The sequence below is a fragment of the Vanacampus margaritifer genome, chromosome 5 (genome assembly GCF_051991255.1).
Source record: "Vanacampus margaritifer isolate UIUO_Vmar chromosome 5, RoL_Vmar_1.0, whole genome shotgun sequence".
NCBI lineage: Eukaryota > Metazoa > Chordata > Actinopteri > Syngnathiformes > Syngnathidae > Vanacampus > Vanacampus margaritifer.
The window spans coordinates 10,608,798-10,626,511 of record NC_135436.1 but is presented as its reverse complement, the minus strand read 5'-3'; the positions used below and the strand labels follow the sequence as shown (position 1 = coordinate 10,626,511).

Genomic DNA, 17,714 nt, shown 5'->3' with positions numbered 1-17,714 from the left:
AATCCTATATTCGCAATAGCGCTTGCTACCTCACACATATTCTATTCGGTGGAAAATTCTAATCTAGCCATAATCAGGATGATGGAAAAATATTCTGAGTCACTAGACAAGAAGGCTTAGTCGCTATAAGGAGAAAAACGCTGTAACTGGCGGTGAAGAACCGTACCAGATCAACAAGTCTGAGTGGAGTAACAATTATGATATCTTCCCGGCAGTTTCATACTCGGACATAACCTGATTTAAAAAATAATAATAATTACCAGCGCATTTTACACCTTGAAGGATTTTCAGAACTACAAAAGTCAAGAAAGCTATGGCCGGTTTGTTTGTAGATGGGTTTGTGACGCTGCATTAATTTAACCCCTGGGCGTTATTTTATTTTGAAATGGCTTGGTCAGAACCAACAAAAAGCCAAAAAATTGTCAAATAACGCCCAGGGGTTAACCAAGTACAAGTACACTAAAAGGAGAGTAATAAATGCATTCTCAAAAGTTGCCTGATAAAAGTTTGACACCCTGGATTATTACAGAAAAAAATCTGCGACGTGAGCAGGTGTTGTTTTTCCTTATTGTGGGACAACGACGCTTGCTGTCACTTCGGAGCCCCTCGCTTTGTTGTGCTCTGCCGATCTACTATATTTTAATATAAAATTAGTTAGTTATTATCAGTTTTGTACCTATACTAAAACCTTATTTTACAGTAAATGCTTGCCTGAAATGAAATGATCCGAAGAAACACGAACGTTGTTCATAAAACATCATATCGGACCAGTTGATTGCTGCAGTCCAAGCTCGGCTTCGTTATTTTGCGGTTTCCTCCTGTCCACAAATAACCTTTGGAATACGCTAAAAATGCTTTTTGTTTCTTCCACGACGATTGAAGCATTTGCCAATGGCATTATTAGTTGGCATTATTACTATTAATCACAGCCTCTTACAATGGCTACCTTGGGGAATGAAGAAAAGCCCAAACCCGTCTATTTTAGAAATGTGTGACAAACTGGTAGCCCGTCACTTTAATCAGTACTCAAAAAGTAGCTCTTGGTTTCAACAAGGTTGGTGACCCCTGCTTTATACTTTGTCCAGGATGCTTGATGCTAAAGATGATCCTCCAAAGCCTCAAGTTTAGTGAACCTTGCCAACATAGACGTGAAACCTGAGTAAAAGTCTTGTCACAAAGATGCTACGTTGATAAAGCAGGAGGATAAAGATTAGGGTGAATGTTTGTGAACAAATGCTTGTAATTTGGGTGGATGACATTAAAGTGATAAGATCGGATCGGTATACTACAGCTGTAGCTCACATACACACATACGCACACACACACAGAAACGCATGACTGACCCTCAGGAATGCATCCAGTGATCTGTTTTCCATGTACTCTGTGATAATCATCACTGGCTTACCTAGAGAGAGAGAGAGAGAGAGAGAAAGAGAGAATGAAAGGCAGATGATTATAGAGGTAAATGATGCACATGACAGCCCAGCAGATTCTCAGTGGAATTTAAGTGTGTGTGTGTGCGTGTGTGTGTGTGTGTGTGTGTGTGCGTGTGTGTGCGTGTGCGTGTGTGTGTGTGTGTGTGTGTGTGTCAGGCCATCTATCTCTGTCCCGCAGTGATTTAATTAGCTCAATGTAACGGTTGCCCAGACGTCCTCTCATTTCGCTGCACATGCGAAGGCATTTCTGAAACAAAACATGTCTAAACTCTCCGCTGGTCTTCATGCGAGTTTGACAGACATTGGATGTGTTGTGTGACATGTCATCACAATCACCCAGCCAGAGTCCATTTGACTCACAATTTCTGCCCCAACTGTCCCTCTGACCTTCTTTCTCCTCACCAGCGTTCTGACGCATCTGTCTCTCTCCGCTCTATTGCATATTTCCCTCTCGTTTCCATACGCTGTATCATTCCCATTTCCCCATGACCCCACCCATTCCTCTTTGGCCTTTTTCACCTCGCCCCTCTTTCTGGCCCACTCTTCTTCTCTTTGGGGAGCATCTGTGTCTTTATCTGAGCGGGACATGCAACGGGTAGGGTGGCTGTTCCCTGGTGGGTCTCTGTCTGTTTTTGTTTCCCAATGGATGAGGGGGATAGCATGAAGGAGGAGTAAGGCATGAACAGAAGAAAAAAGTAACGGTGGCTTGTTTTTATCAACCGGCAAGCAGACATGGCATCAACCCATGACAAAGTTGTTACACTAAATTCCTCAGAGAACAGTTTTGTGTTCCTTTCCAAGTTAAAGGCTGATTACAAAGAGAAGTGCTGAGTTAACGCTTTAGCGTTAAATTAGTGCTATCACATACGATTATCTTGCTAGTCGACTAATCACAAGAAGTAGTCGTGATTAGTCGACTAATCGGAACATATCGTCGCTGTCCTTGTTTTTTGACAAAAATGGACATAAGTGTTTTCCACAGGACAGAGACGATATGTAAATAGCAGCATATTGCACCAAAAGCAGCGGCTCTTTTTAAAGCCATCATTAGTTTACATTTGGAATTCTTCATAAATACTGTATGTACAAATAATTAATGAAGACAATTAAGATGATAGTACATTGAACTTTGATTAGATTTTGCATCTTGTACCATAATTTCTGACGTGTTTATAAATGATCGAGCAACTTAAATTGAAGGTAATACAGCGTTTTTTTGCTGTAAATGTTTAGTGTATAGGAACCAAATAAAAGATGCAGAGTAGCACTAATACTATGAAACTATTTATAATAAAAACAAATACATCGGTTTTGGTTATTAGCGAATTTGCTGACTAAAGCCTCCGTAATCCACAATACTGTAGAGCTTACAAATGTTAGCGTGCTAATCAGAACATCATGTTACACACACAGTGCTAATGCTAGCTTCCAGACATGACTATACACTTTGCCAGAAATGCTACTAGCTTTATCATTGCCGTGGTGCCATGAAAGGGTATTGTATTAAATATATTGGGTGAAATGCGCCTGAAGTTTCAGATTGCGTTGCTAACATGGGTTAGCCATGACACTTCACTAACCATAATGCTTTTGTTTCCATCACGGATGACCAGGATTGACCACTACTGTGCCTGGGCATCACAGACATGGCCTCCAGCCTCGGGAGAAGTGCGAGACGAGGCAGTTTTCGATAGAAAAAGAGAGGAGCAAATAAATAAATACATAAACGGCTCATCGACTATTAATATTAAATAAATCGTCTACGTCGTAGTGACTAGTCGACTAATCTTGGCAGCCCTACTTTAAATCCAGAATCTCTAATGCGTTCTTGAAGAATACTGAGAGTAGCAGAGAGTTGAGCCGTTGGCAGCTGAGGTCCTGAAGGTGACGTTCCCCTCCACGGCAGGCTGCTCGCCTTGCCAAGGGGCTGTCATTCACCCCCTCACCCGCTGCGTGACTGGCACGCCATTAATCATGGGGCGCTCGGACGATGCCCCCAAAAGAGGAAGTGGATTTAAAGTTGGGGGATAGCGGGGGCCCTCTCTGTCAGCCATCTTTGTTCCCTTTGTTGAGCGCCTCTGCCCTCGAGGCGGCAGTGATTGACAGCTCCCCAATCCAGTCTGAAGAGCGTCTGACCTGCGACCTTAAACTCTCGCCTCTTCAGCCCCGCCCTATTCCTCACAGCTTATTTGCATGCTAATTCCGTGTTTACTGAATACGCCTTGCCGCCTTTGGCAATGAACCCGAGGCAGGAACTCTCGAAAGAGGGCTGATTATCACCTGTCAATGAAACCGGGTAGGGAGAATCAGGCAACAAACGGATAATATTGGGAAATCAACAGGCAAAAGCTGCTCAGAGGCCCACTCAAACTCAAAGACTACCTTTTAATAACTCATCTGTCTTTAATTTAAAGGCTTGCTTTATGTAGATTAGACATTTTAATGGCGACTGGATTTAAGGCTGAAGGCTTCCAAATGGCCTACACTCTGGCAGCGCTCAGTGAAGGGATTTGATAAAATTATGTATTTTAGAAGCCCATCGAGGTGTATTCATAATTAATATGCCTTAACTGGCACTGTTGGACATGCCAACAAGTTCATAGAACATTAAGAATTCCTTTTAACTTTATTGAAATTGAGCGGGGAGTACAATTCAAATAATGGGTTTTTAATAGATTCCACCGACACACTCTAGTGTGAAGGACTCATTTGCCCAAACCTCGAGTTGAGCTCTCAGAAGAGAGAGTGGAAGGAGGCGGAGAGTTAGTTATCAGATGCCCTTCTTGCTAAGGCTCACTAGCCTTTCATGTTAGCGGCTATCACTAGCGCACGGCTCATCTGTCTCCCTCATTTAACCCTCAAATGCTTTGTCATTTTCAGCCTCTAGCTCATCCGCTTTCTCTGCCTCTCTGTTTTCTTTTGTTGTCGTTCCTGTTGTCCTCTGTCGCTCCTCCAATCCATCACCTTCGAACCGCCCGGCTGTCTTTTTCTCTCTGCATCTCTATTTGCACCTTCCCTGGCTTGTCTCCGATTTCTTTTCCTTGCGCCTATCCGTCTTGTCTGCATTTCCTATGCCTTTCTCACGGCTTCTCGTTGAGGTCTGAGAGGTCATATAAGGGGTGATAGGTGTTGCAAAAGATAAGTAATTCTGCCTGAGCCACTGCTCACTTTCAGGTCTATCTAGGGCCGTGCATGCATCTGTCTTGTGTTGTGTGCGTAAAAGGGTCCGAGACAGTGTTATCGAGCACAGATAGGACCAGGCTGCTACCATGTCACGACACATTAAGGCACTTCATCCATCTAACCTGCGCTGAGGCTGGCCATGAGCTATCAGCCCTCACGAACACATGGATGGAACAGAAAGTGCACAGACGTGTTGACAAGAATTTTACACAAACACACAAGCACCACAGTCCTACCAAACACAATTAGGACATGGAGTAAATGGTAGCGGAAAGCTTGGGGGGACATGAAGGAGATAACACCAAGGGCAGAGGGAGGGAGATGTGACCAGTGTTTTGTGACCATGCAGCAGCAGATAGAGGAGGGATAGGGTATCACTCCCTAACCCCAAACACATTTAGAGCTGACACCATGATTAATGAGCCTAGTGCTGCACTACAGGGACTGTTCCTGGGCCATTAGCACCCCCTTCACCATTTGCCCACCTTGCTCTATTTCCCCTTACCCTTCCCACTGCCGATGTAGCCCGTCCATCTGGAAAAAGGCCACCCGGTGACAGCCTGACTGTGAAATACTTACAATGCACTCATAATGGCGGCAATGCTACAGCATGTATATTTTTCCTTCAATGATCCGTACACACTGCGACCAACTCACACATTAGTCGAGTAAGGTTTAAATACATAAAAAAATTTATATGATCATTTATATATCCTACAATCTTCTCAACCAGTCCAAAACAAAATCGTTACAGACAGAGCTACTACCAGCCAAGGAATGCATTTGTCTGAATCAACCTTCCACCAATGTCACCCACAATGTAGGCTAGAATGATTTATTAGTACTTTTTTTTTTATTAAGAGGCGGGTATGGGGCCATTGTATATGGATGTCCTTTTTGGTGTCTTAAATAGGGTATTGGACATATTAACCAATGCGTTTGTATGTTTGAGGGACTTTGAAATCTGGAAATCTGCATATAAGCCAAGGTTACTGATGATTGGAAAAAGAAAAAGAAACACCTACATTTGGTGACTACACCTTCAAGGTGGATGATGTTGGGATGGTCAAATTGTCCCATGATGCTGGCCTCAGCCAAGAAGTCTCTCCTCTGCTGGTCGGTGTATCCGGCCTTCAGCGTCTTTATGGCTACACAGATCTCTCTCTTGCCGGGCATTTTCAAACGGCCACTGCAGACCTCACCAAACTCTCCTGAAACAAACATGGTACTATTTAAAGGGCGTCCCCCCTGGCGCCGGTGTTTGTTTTTTTATGTGTATGTTGGAAAGGGTCCTGTTTAAACATTGATCAGGGTCTCTAATCCCTTATTGCTCTCTCCCTGCAGCCATGTGCGGTGAGAGAGAGACAAGAAATGGATATTGATTCTTCTCTTTATTGTTTTGTCATTGGATGACTTTTCTTCAGCTACAGAATTAGTACAACATTCTGTATTTAGCTTCTACTACTGTCCTCAAAGACAGACAAAATGTTAGTCAGGGAAAAAATCTTTCTACAAGAAGAATGGCAGTATTTGCATGAAAACAAATATTACATAATTCTATTCACAAAGTCTTTATTAGCAAGAACAATATACTGTATTTTATGGACCATTAAGCACATCGTATTATAAGGCACAATATCAATGAATGGGTTTATTTTAAAACATTTACATACACCGCACCGGGTTATAAGGTTTATGTCTCGCTTGCTTTTGTTTGCCATTCAACTACTAGTGGGTAGCTTCCAGTGGAGGAGGGGATCCTCCGATAGATGAAAAAAATAAGCTTTCAATATCGCTAGTCAATCTGATGACCGATGGTTGTGTTATTACAGTACTTTGGCTAATGCTTAATGCAATCTTGGGTGCCAGTTCAACAGCTGTAAACAAGCCAATATGCTCATCATTATTTCAACCATTTTTTTTGCTCCGTCACGGCAGCAATTGGAAGGTGTTTGTATCGTTTACCTTGCCCCATTCTAACATCGGAAGCTGCAGCAATAAGTTAGTAGGACTTCCTTTACCATAATTCTCAGACATGGAAGCAGGAAGTAGTTCTATTCCAGTATGACAAAAACAAAGAGGCCTGCTTGCGATTAGATGCGAATGAGGATGCAAACGTAATAGGAAGGAATTTTAAATAACGACAACTAACTAAAAAGTAAAACATCCATCCATATATAAGGCCCACTGTCGATTTTTGAGAAATTATAAGATTTTAAGTGTGCCTTATGGTCCAAAAAATAAATGTAACTGGTGAAAGATGAATATTTTGAAAATATTTTCTACTTACCGACACCAATAACTTTCTCAATCTTGATACAAGATGCATCAATCTCTTTGGCAAACTCACGCACAGCTTGGTTTGGGTCCTCATAAGTAAAGGGGTCAACATATGTTCTCACTCCTGAAGAAAGAAAATGACAAATTCAGTCTGGAAAGAATCATTCATCTCTTCTTTATTTTTATTATGCTGGAGGCTACAGCAGACTTATCCGCAACCCTTTTTGTCCCCCATACCTTGATTTACTATAATGCTTTTCATGTCACTATGGCTGACTCTGATGAAGATGGAGCTCATTAACTTAAAATGTTTGTGGGACACCAACACCAATGCTAATGGCCTGATGATGAGCTTTTAGCGTAAGATAGGGTGCCAATATATTAGCTTCCAAATTGTTTTTTACCATCCTTCTCATTTATGGGCTCCAGTTGTGGTTTATAGAGCATGAATGTCAAAACACACCTAAAAGCACCAATATTTTTCAATCCCACAATTTGTAGGCGTTGTATTCACTTTATGTTACCTTGATGTAAGTGCTTCTCTTCATCTGACTCCTGCTTGGCCTTGCTGTACTTACTCCTTCTGAGGAGAGAAAAAAACAGGACAGTTGGTTACGTGTCATGTTAAAAAATACAAATAAAATTGATCCGAATAGCACAATGAAATATTTTATATTGGTTTCCTTGGTGTGTGTTTTTATCAAATGGGTTTTCACAACTTTGTCATTTACAATATTTTCTTCCTCTGAGGGATAAAACATAAAGTGGAGGACTGAAGAGGGAATACAAGCTGTAAATCAATTTTATAGAACAATATGTTCAAATCCCTCAGGATTCTATTGAAGCGTGGATGTCTGTGACCACATATGTGAGACATTGTCATTGTCCTGTTGTGTAATGAGGGTTAACAGCTACGTGATTACAGTCCCTCCCCGCAATCACCGCATGGCCGCAGTAACACAATGACAGTGGTCATCACATGCATACAGTATAAAGAAGGCAAAGACAACCACCTGCTTGCTTGAAAAAAGAGGCAATCACATGGAAAGCCAGGACACACACATACACACAATGAATCTAATTTATTACCCAAAACACTGATGGAAACAAATATTTGGTTTGCTATAAAAATGCTCACACACAAATCAACAAATGAATGTACACACAGACACACATTATTATGAATTTGAAAGATATTAATACTCATTAATATGCATGGAGGACCAAAGCTGCCAAAATTAAAAAAAATAAATAAATGACTAAATAAATAAATAAAATAATAAATTAATAAAAGTGAAACTGAAAAATGGACACAAACCATTTTAATTAAGAATTTAATACAAAAAAATATATAGATGGCAATAAAAACAACAAAATATATATCCATAAATAAATAAAAGTAAAAATAAAAAATAAATAACAAGATTAAAAAAATAAAAATAAATGTTGAAACAAATACAACAATAAATATATAAATACGATTAATTAATTAATTAATCAACAAATAAAAACGCTCTGCTCTCACATTTATTTATTTCATGCTGCAGACGCACTGCCAGGTCGAAATGTTATTCAAATGAAATATTTTTCATTGTACGCACACACACACACACTAAGCATGGTTAGGACCGTGAGGTGAGGCAGCCCCATCTGCATGTAATCCCATCTGTGTGACGGAGCTTTGTCCTGCTTGCTGGTTAACACCCTGAGATTGGGTCACCGCAAATCCACCTGATGCCTCTCGGTGTGACTCTGTCTCAATTTTGCCTGCTGCCTTTCATTTCTTGCTCATCTCATTGTCCAATACTATCCTCCTTCCGCATTTTCTTAAAGCGTTTCCCTTTCTCTCATTTTCTTCATGCCAGTAAGCAAGGCACAGCAGGAGACAATAACCAGCGGCCGAGATTGTAGTCGGTACGGGATAAGCAGAGGAAAGAGGATAAGAAGTGTGGATGGATTCAAAGGACAGGGATCGAGGGGTCGCTGATTGGATCTCTTTAGCTGTCTTAGCTGTCAATCATGTCTCCGGTGTGGGGAGTCATCACTCATCACGTGTGAGTGTGGTGCAATAGCTTTCCTGCTCAGCTTTCTGACAACTACTTTTCCTGGTGCTAAGCGAGACATCGCTCATCACGGAGGAGACACGAAATGACAGAGAACAAAAGAGCCAGAGGGATGAAGCCCACCTTCGACTGATGACAAAAGCGCTGATGAGGAGGAGGAGGAGCACCACGCTGCAGACCACAGACACCAGCAACACTGTCGAGTTGGTTCCATCACCGATTATAGGAGCTGGCACTGAGAGAGGCAAGAGTGAAATAATTAGTAAACAACAGAAATAGATTCTGAGTCAGTCATTGACCCTCTCGATATTTCCAAAACTCTCTGCACTGTCACGCACCCCGCACCCACACACACATCACTTTGTTTTACGATTCCGCCATAAAGTCTACTGCTGTTGGCCCTCATTGAAAGACAATGACAACCCATTAGGTTGTCCACTTGACCGTGTCATTATCATGCACCTCTGTTTGGATCTGCATCACAAAAGAGACACCTGGTCCCGCGATCAGTTCTCTAACCATGCACGCCATTATATATAACATGGCTTTCCGTTTTTCCCATTTTGCTTTTCACTGCTAGCTCTAGAATTGCTATAACCGACATGTCTAGACACATTTCACCACCAAAAACAGCAGTAATTGCCTTTGTTCAATATATATATATATATACACATATATATCTTTTTTATTTTTTATTTTATTTTATTTTTTTAAGCATTTTTAAACTGCCACATAACAACTTTCTGTTGCAAATACTTGCAAATACTTTTTGCTTTACTTTTACTTTTGATTTTTTTAAGATTTTGGGGTGGCCAATGACACAGTATCCCTACTAGATTAGACCCACCTGTGCACTGAATAGCAGCTGAATCCCATCTCCACATTCAGAACCAAAACAAGAGCAAACTAGTAAGCTAACCATTTTAAACAGTTACTTGAGGATGAGCAATGCACCATTTGATCCACCAGGATGGAGATCAGCCCCAGCTGCATAATTTTGGAAGCTTGGTTATTATCAGTGACCTTAAAATAAAAGCCATGTTGTCCACTGATGTCATCACCCTCCTCAGAGCCCTGAAGTCCTCTTCTGCTGAGACGACTAAGCGGTCTTTTCATTTTCGTTTGAAATTGGGAGAACTATTTCACGTGCAGTTAAAACAACCCGTTTGTATTGTTTCACAGGTATTATTCAGTGTATGACAATAAAACAAGATTGGAACATTGAAGGTGTATGCTGCTTGTTATGAAAAAATAAATAACAAAATCAGAATTGGTCAGACTTTTCAAAGATCGGGGATCGGTTGATGAGCCCGAAATTTGTGATCAATGTACCCCTATTGAGGATCAATCATGTGAAATGTTTATGAATTGGACATTGACACAAAGAATCAAGTGGAAGAATATATTTCTGCTTCTGAAGTTGAATGCATAGTGTTTTGAAGAGAAATTGTGTTATCTTTGTCATAAATAGTTGCTCAAATAATTTATGTGTGTATCATTGCATACCTAGAAAAGCACTATAATATAGTATAAACCCATTTATAAGTAGTAGTGGCAGAAATTTTTGTCACCTTTCCTTCTCTGACCATTTCTTTTTTTTTTTTAAACTAGCCTTGTGGACTGTGTCAAATGTCATTTTTAGCTAATGCCATGGGCCGCTGAAAATGGATAGGGGCTGCAAATGGCCCCCGGACCGTAAATTGGACACCCCTGGCTTTGCGTTTCGAATGCTTTAATATAATCACATTTAAGCCTGCTGAAGAAAAATGCAAACACAGTGTCCAACAGCATTTGAGTTTAAAAAAAAAAAAATCATAATGGTGGAACCTTTACCAGTATACCCACTGAGACTCATTGCACGGTGAATAATGGCGACTCCTTAAGTTGCAAGTCAGGTGCTGCAGTACTGATATCATTTATCTTTTACACACAACAGCTATCTTGATAAATGGCCCTCTGAAAAAGTCACTCGTAAAAGATGCTCTCATTGCAGGATTTTGCAAAATTGGGTTCCGCCATGGAAAAGAGCACATAATATGTGGCTCAACTCACCGGAGTTTGTCATAAACTCAAAGGGGCCGCTGCATTCACCATAGCCGGCCGCTGTGCGTGCACGCACATGGAACACATAAGAAGTGAGGGGAGTGAGACCCTTGATGTCGGCGTTCCTGGATGAGGTTTTTATGATCCTGTAGCTTTTTTCATTTTGGTCCTTGCAGGAAAAAAAGTGCAATAAGACCAGAGAAACAACTAGAAAACAATACTGGGCAATTTGCCAATGCTTCAACCACTTACCTTTTCGTAGTACTTGACCTCGTACTCAAGGATCACCCCATTGGCTCTTTGAGGAGGTTGCCACACCAGCGAGATGGTGTGTCTTGTGATGTTCTTGGCTTGGACAGATGTTACAGGGGAGGGAGCTAAACAAGAGAAAAAGCAATTTAAGCCTGCTGTTTTCAACTTGTCTTTCATGCTGCAGCCTTGCAGACAATAAGTCTGTTTCTGTTGCCCTCTTAAATCTTCTGCTCTTTTATCCTTGACACCACAAGGCATTCATTTGTGTTTGGTTTTGGCTTTTATTGAAAAAGTAATGCTGTACAAACCACATAGCTTGATTAAAAATATAATATATTGCAGTGCTGCAGGTTGGAATGCATAACAACTGATCCAATGTTCCCTTAGGTGACGCTCACCCCTGCGAGGTGGCAAAGTAATAACAACCTTGATTTTCTGCATATCTGCAGGTCACCTTGGGAAACCCTTTGATGCTACAAAGTATGCCCCGGAAAAGCACAAAAATTTGCTCGAGGCTTTTGTCTTTTTTTTTGTCTTCAAGAAAGCAAATCAATTGGTTTTCATTAAAGCACCAAAGAGCGATCTTATCCTGAGCCATTTCTGCAGCAGCTGATAATAAGGCCATAATTCAAGCAAGAGAGCTATCTGTATTCGGGAGCCTTTAACACGGGAAGGTTAAAGCACAGATAATGGCTCACTCTTGAAGCCACCCTTCAGTATGTCACCTACGTAAAAAAATCTAACTTCTATCTTCAGGGAGCGCGCCAACATTGAAACTGGGTCATACAGTGGAAATAAAAGCTCTACACATCGACCCAAAAATTGACCAAGATAAATCATTTCAATTTTTTTTTTTTTTTTTTTTTTTACTTTGACTTATAACCTTTACAGCTCAACTGAAAACAAAAACAAATCTTTTGAGAGCAGATGTGAAAAATTGTGACGGCTGAGTACCAATACCAGGTAACAGTACTGGGCCTCTTGTGAACATTTTACGATCAGAAACTTGAAATTTGAAGAACAAAAATTGCCATTAATGTCATGCAATTTTAAGAAAATCGTATATATTAGGATACAGTATATAGGCCTTTCGTTAAAAATATCTGTCATTGTTTTTTGACGGGGAAATTTCATGTATCAAAAGTACTAGTGGTATCATTACTTGGTATCGGTATCTGTGACTACTCAAGACTTGAGTACTCAAGTACAAGTGATATCGAACAGCCTAGTGAAAATACACAACTTTTTAACAACATTGACCACACTTTTTTTCTCAATTTAACTGTGCAAATTTTAGGTCACATTAATGTTTTTTTTTTATCATTTATCTTGGTCTAATTTTTACTATGACAGAAACATGGCTACTTATTTTTTTTTACATTCAGTGTACATACGGTACTCAATGGTACAAAGGAAAATAAACTGTGCTGGAGAAAATTACTTCTCATTGGCATTCAAAGCAAATTCTTTCAAAAAAAAAAAAAGACAATAAACTACAAGGGAACTAAAAAGATTTCTGTGGGAACTTAAAACCCATTTTGACATTTCTGACCACACCTTTACTATGCTCTTCTTTGCCTGGGCTGCATTTTATTAGACCTCATACTTTTTTGGACCTGTGCTCCTCACAACACTGATTCCTAATTTCAGACAAGCTGTCTTTTAAAACATTACAGTGGTATGATTAATGAGGGGTTTATCATCCACCCATCACGATTGGATTATCTATGACATTATATACATTCTCATCACTTTGACCAGGCGCTCCAGGGAACGGAGTATTTAAGTTTACGCGAACAAAACTCTGCTTTTAGCTGCGGATTGAGTTCAAACAGGCCTGGAATTTAAGCACCAGCCGAGGATTGGATTTCAGGCGGGCGACGCAACAGCAGGAGGGGGCATTTTCAGTGGGACTGGTGGGAGCTGAGATGGAGATGAAGAGGTTTGGAATTGCAGACAGCGCTTGGTAAATGGATTAACCCAAGGTTGTGTTGGCCTAATGTGTTGCATCTCCGTTAAACAATTAGACGGCGGCCATTTGTATCCCTCGATCAATCTTACCCAGCCTGGGAGAGCCAATTTGAAGCTCCCCGAGGGACTGAGTGAGGACACTCCAGCTACGAAAGAAAAAAACCAAGAGGGTTCAACTGACCTTCATTCCAATCAGGTAATCCACACATCCATCTTTTCTCCAAAGATGACAGATATTGCAATTTAATTGTGTTCTGCTTCTCTTGTTGCATTTTTATTTCTCCTTCAACTAATATAAGGATGAAGATGAGTGGACTTTTGAGTGCTCCCTCCAGAGAATTCCGCACGAGACCGCAAGGTTACAAACAGGAAACAAGTGATCCACAAAAGCTGTGCTTTATGACATATTGAAGAAAAGGCAAATTTATACATAAAAATGAACCCGCTATATGGATACATTTAAAATCCCCAACCGTGCAACTCAAACATGTCTCCACTAAATAGAGAAGCTAGACTTGAGGGCTCGAGATCAACAATTTGGGAACGGAAGTGTGGAACTAAAGTAGAATAAACATTTTCTTACTAGCAAACTTTTTCAAATGTATTTGCAAATATGTTTAACTTTAAATGTAATTGTAGGCTAAATGCCAAAAAACATAGCATTGTTTCCCAATAGCTTCAAAAAATGCTGAATGAAAATCATGCACCGTAGACATAATAAAACCATAGAACTATAAATAAACAATGTTTATTTAATTTTTGAATATTGGTATAATGTAGGCCAAATGCTAAAAACTAAAACTAAAAAAGTTTTTTACTTGCATATGCGCAAATGACATAATGGCAAATGGACTGCTTTTTATAACGGAAACACTATGTTTTTAGCATTTAGCCTACAAGTACTTTGAACGTATTTGCAAGTATGTTCAAGGATATTTGCAAATATGTTTGAACCTACTTGGAAGCTAAATGCTAAAAACATAGCCCTGTTTCCCATAATGCCACTGGGTATGCGCATGCTCAAGTTAATACCCCTTAGCATCATGTGAAATGTGACGTTTTTTTTTTACATTTAGCCTACAAGTACATACAAAGGTATTTGCAGTTTAGTTTAGAACAATTATTGCTTCTGCTATCAGGGACCTTAATTATGGAATGTTAGCACTATCACCTGTAGAGGAAATGTATTTTTGTGATATTATTATATGTTGTTGTGAATTGATGTGTGACTTTAATGACTCTCATTTTAGGCTGAAATCTGCCCAAGGGACTGCCGATGAATTCCCTTAATTTAGCTAACTTTAGCACATTTACATTGTATAATGTTGATTAGAATATGCTTTGTCCCTTTAAAAATAAAATAAAAAATCAATTCAATTCAATTACATTCATTTGCGAATAAGTTTGAATGTATTGGAAATTTGTTTAAATGAGTTTGCCAGTCAAAAAATGTTTACTTCACTTTGGCAGTTCCATGCTTCCGACACATAATGATACATTACACGCGACATTGTCATTAGGTTTGCATTTGTCATGAAAGATCTCAGCAGAAAACCGTTTTTTGAGGGTTTTATTTTGCAACCATGTTAATCTTTCACTGTTTGTTCAGCGTGGAGCACACTGTATGTGGTCTGCGCAAGCTGTTGCGCAAATATGCGGTCGATTACAGTTTTACATAAATAAAAAAAAGAGGGAGAGAGATGCTGGGGTGCACATGTGGCTGCCAGATTGAATGCCGGCTGCGAGATTGGAGTCCCTCAGTTTTGCTGTCACCAAGGGGGGAAAAAGCTGAGGAGGGAGCTGTATTTCACAATGTCAAGAAAGTGGCTTCTGCTTACAAGATCCTTTCCCAGCCCATGTAACGAGTGCTTCCATCTCCCCAAACACATTTGCACATGTCCGTTTTGCCAGTGAGATGGAAACTTACACACGTTCGCTGACAGACAAGGCCCCCACGCACACACGCTTTCTCATGCTCTAATTCACTTTTTGTCACCTAAGGTTGCCAAGAATTTATTATGGAGACATAAACACCTCCATTTTAGATGTTTTTCTGTCTTTGTCAAGTACACACACACACAAAGTGTTTGATCCCATAAAGGGGGAAAACACTTCCTTTTACTGCCAGGGGTCAGTTCAAAGCATGCCCCCCCCCCCAAAAAAAACCCTCCCTCAACCTTCTGCTTCTCTTGCAGTCTGGGTGATGGGGTTACGCTCCCTGATTTATGCCACTGGATTTGTACACGTCAAGGCGAAGAATCTGACTCCTCCATACACACACGTGCAGTTCTTGACTCATGCACATGCAATCAGCAGTGCTAATGTGTTAATTTTCCTTTGGCGTGGTTCTCTGAAAACCTCCATTTATTTCCCTCCTCGTCAGAAACCCATGAGTGTTCCTTCAATTCAAAGCTCCCCCACTCACCTCTTCCTTTGCGACTGAAATTTGAACTTTAATGGGGAGGCAGCGGAGGCTGGTCCGTCTTTTCCACAGCAGTTATAAATCCTAATAAATCTATCATAATAAATGAGTAATCCACCGTGTCTGGATGAAGGGAGGCAGCACGGGGAAAGGGACAGCCGCAGATGACGAGCTGTATTACCAGAGGCTGAAACCAGAGATTCCAAAGCCTCTAGTGAGCATTAGCAGAAAGAAATCCAATCATTCTGGAGATATCCTCTGTTAACACACACACCGGCTCAAGCAAAGGCACACACACATACTAAAAGAGGCATGGACACATAGGCAACATTGTTTAAGGGGCAAATGCTGATGGTCTCTTAATGTATAAACTCAATATCTCACTTTTCACATCCTTACAGATATATACACTTTAAGCGGCAAGTGCCTTGTAACTAATCCTATGGAACAGTTGGGAAACATGCACCAGTGACACGCCAAAGGCAACGCCTGTATCATAAAAGCTAGAGGCCGCAGATGGGTCGACTTAAATCACACAAGGATGTCACTTTGTGTGCTCCGGTCTAGTGTTGTAGTCAAGATCACACAAACCGAGACATTGAATTTACCAAGAGACATGTTTACATGGAGTTAATAACTCTTTTAAAACCTGAATATTGGCAATATTAAGGTTTTGAAAGGAAAACCAGTGGCGGCTGCTGGTCATTCAAATGAGGGGACGCCTCATTTATCATGCAGTAGCCACTGTTCCATAAAACCTCTGAGACGCTGAGTGTCCTTTGGGCTGGAAAAAGTCCAGCATTTATCCAATGACCGTCCAGTTTTGTGCAGTGGAACAACCCACTCTATGAAGCAGCGTCCGATTGTGTAAATAAATAAATAGATAAAAGTGGTGTGGAATTTGTGATAAGTAGCTGATTCTAAACAAAAGATGACAGTATTATAGTGCATAAATTGTACACACAGCAGAGCAAATTTCCTGACTTTATTTTTTCAGGGTGAGGGGCATTTAGGGGGAAGCTGAATCTTCACTTGCAGTCTTAGAGCAATCCGCACTGATATAAACACACAAAAGCCTAAATATGCTCTTAATCTGTTTTTTAAAAATCTGTATTAGACTCCTGTACTACCCCTTTTCTAATCTGAATGGATTGGTCATATAAACACATTTGGAATACCTCGATTGATCGGGGCATTAATTGTTTTGTGTTGTGCGCAGTCACGGTGGGGTTGGAGGACCCAAATGCAGGGAGGCAGGAGAACCACGGCAGGGATGCATGTAATACTGAAAACGCTTCATTTAACAAAAACACTACCAGGAGTACTGGGTGAACAAAACCAACAAAGATCTGAAAACACCAAAAATCAAAGTAACAACAAAACACCAGTGGTGACAGCGACACCAATCATAACATTCGCATGCTCTATCCACGAGGAATCTTGGCCTTTGGAGTACTGGAACAACTTGTATGCGCGGCTCCGTCCCACTCGCTAAATGTGCCTCACTTGAATACATTGATTTCCACAGCAAAAATGCCACACTGTGTATCTAAACACACATATATACAGGAGCATTTAATTCCATGCTTCTGGCACACAGCCCACTGAAAATGCACAAGCAGAGGTAAACCAACATGACAAAACAGCAAAGAACCACACTTTAGGAGCGAGGAGGAAATCGGCTACTGTATTTAGCATGGTGAGTGACATGAATGTAATTTTTTGGGGACCGTAGAAAGTTAAAAGCGGAAATGACATCTACAGTATTTGCGTAATGACGTTGTCCATGTGTCGCAGTTTTGATCAGGCTTTCCAATTGTGACCATGTATACCGGAGTAACTCTGTCGGCTCACGCATGTACTTTATAAACAGGTTATCCCAAATGTTTCAGAAACCAGAATTTTTTTTTTTACCTTAACCCTTATATTGACTGCATGTAGTCATTATCAAGACTAGAGAGTATCCAGACGGAGACAAGACCAAGACTGTATAAGAACACACACAAAAAAACAAAATGACCGGTATCTTCTTCTTCATTATGTTTGTAACAAAAAAAATCTACA

The 17,714-nt window shown here is 40.5% G+C and overlaps 1 protein-coding gene across 1 annotated transcript in view; it reads right to left on the bottom strand.

Annotated features, from left to right (window-relative positions):
- Nucleotides 1–17,714, bottom strand: part of LOC144052044 (ephrin type-A receptor 4-like) — a 56,437-nt gene that overhangs the window by 4,586 nt on the left and 34,137 nt on the right. Inside the window, exons 6-12 of the mRNA XM_077565796.1 lie at nt 11,258–11,382; nt 11,015–11,174; nt 9,086–9,197; nt 7,424–7,482; nt 6,910–7,023; nt 5,645–5,830; nt 1,344–1,405 (exon numbers count right to left, since the gene is read on the bottom strand). Of these exons, the coding sequence (XP_077421922.1) occupies nt 1,344–1,405; nt 5,645–5,830; nt 6,910–7,023; nt 7,424–7,482; nt 9,086–9,197; nt 11,015–11,174; nt 11,258–11,382 (818 nt within the window). The remainder of the gene's footprint in view (nt 1–1,343; nt 1,406–5,644; nt 5,831–6,909; nt 7,024–7,423; nt 7,483–9,085; nt 9,198–11,014; nt 11,175–11,257; nt 11,383–17,714) is intronic.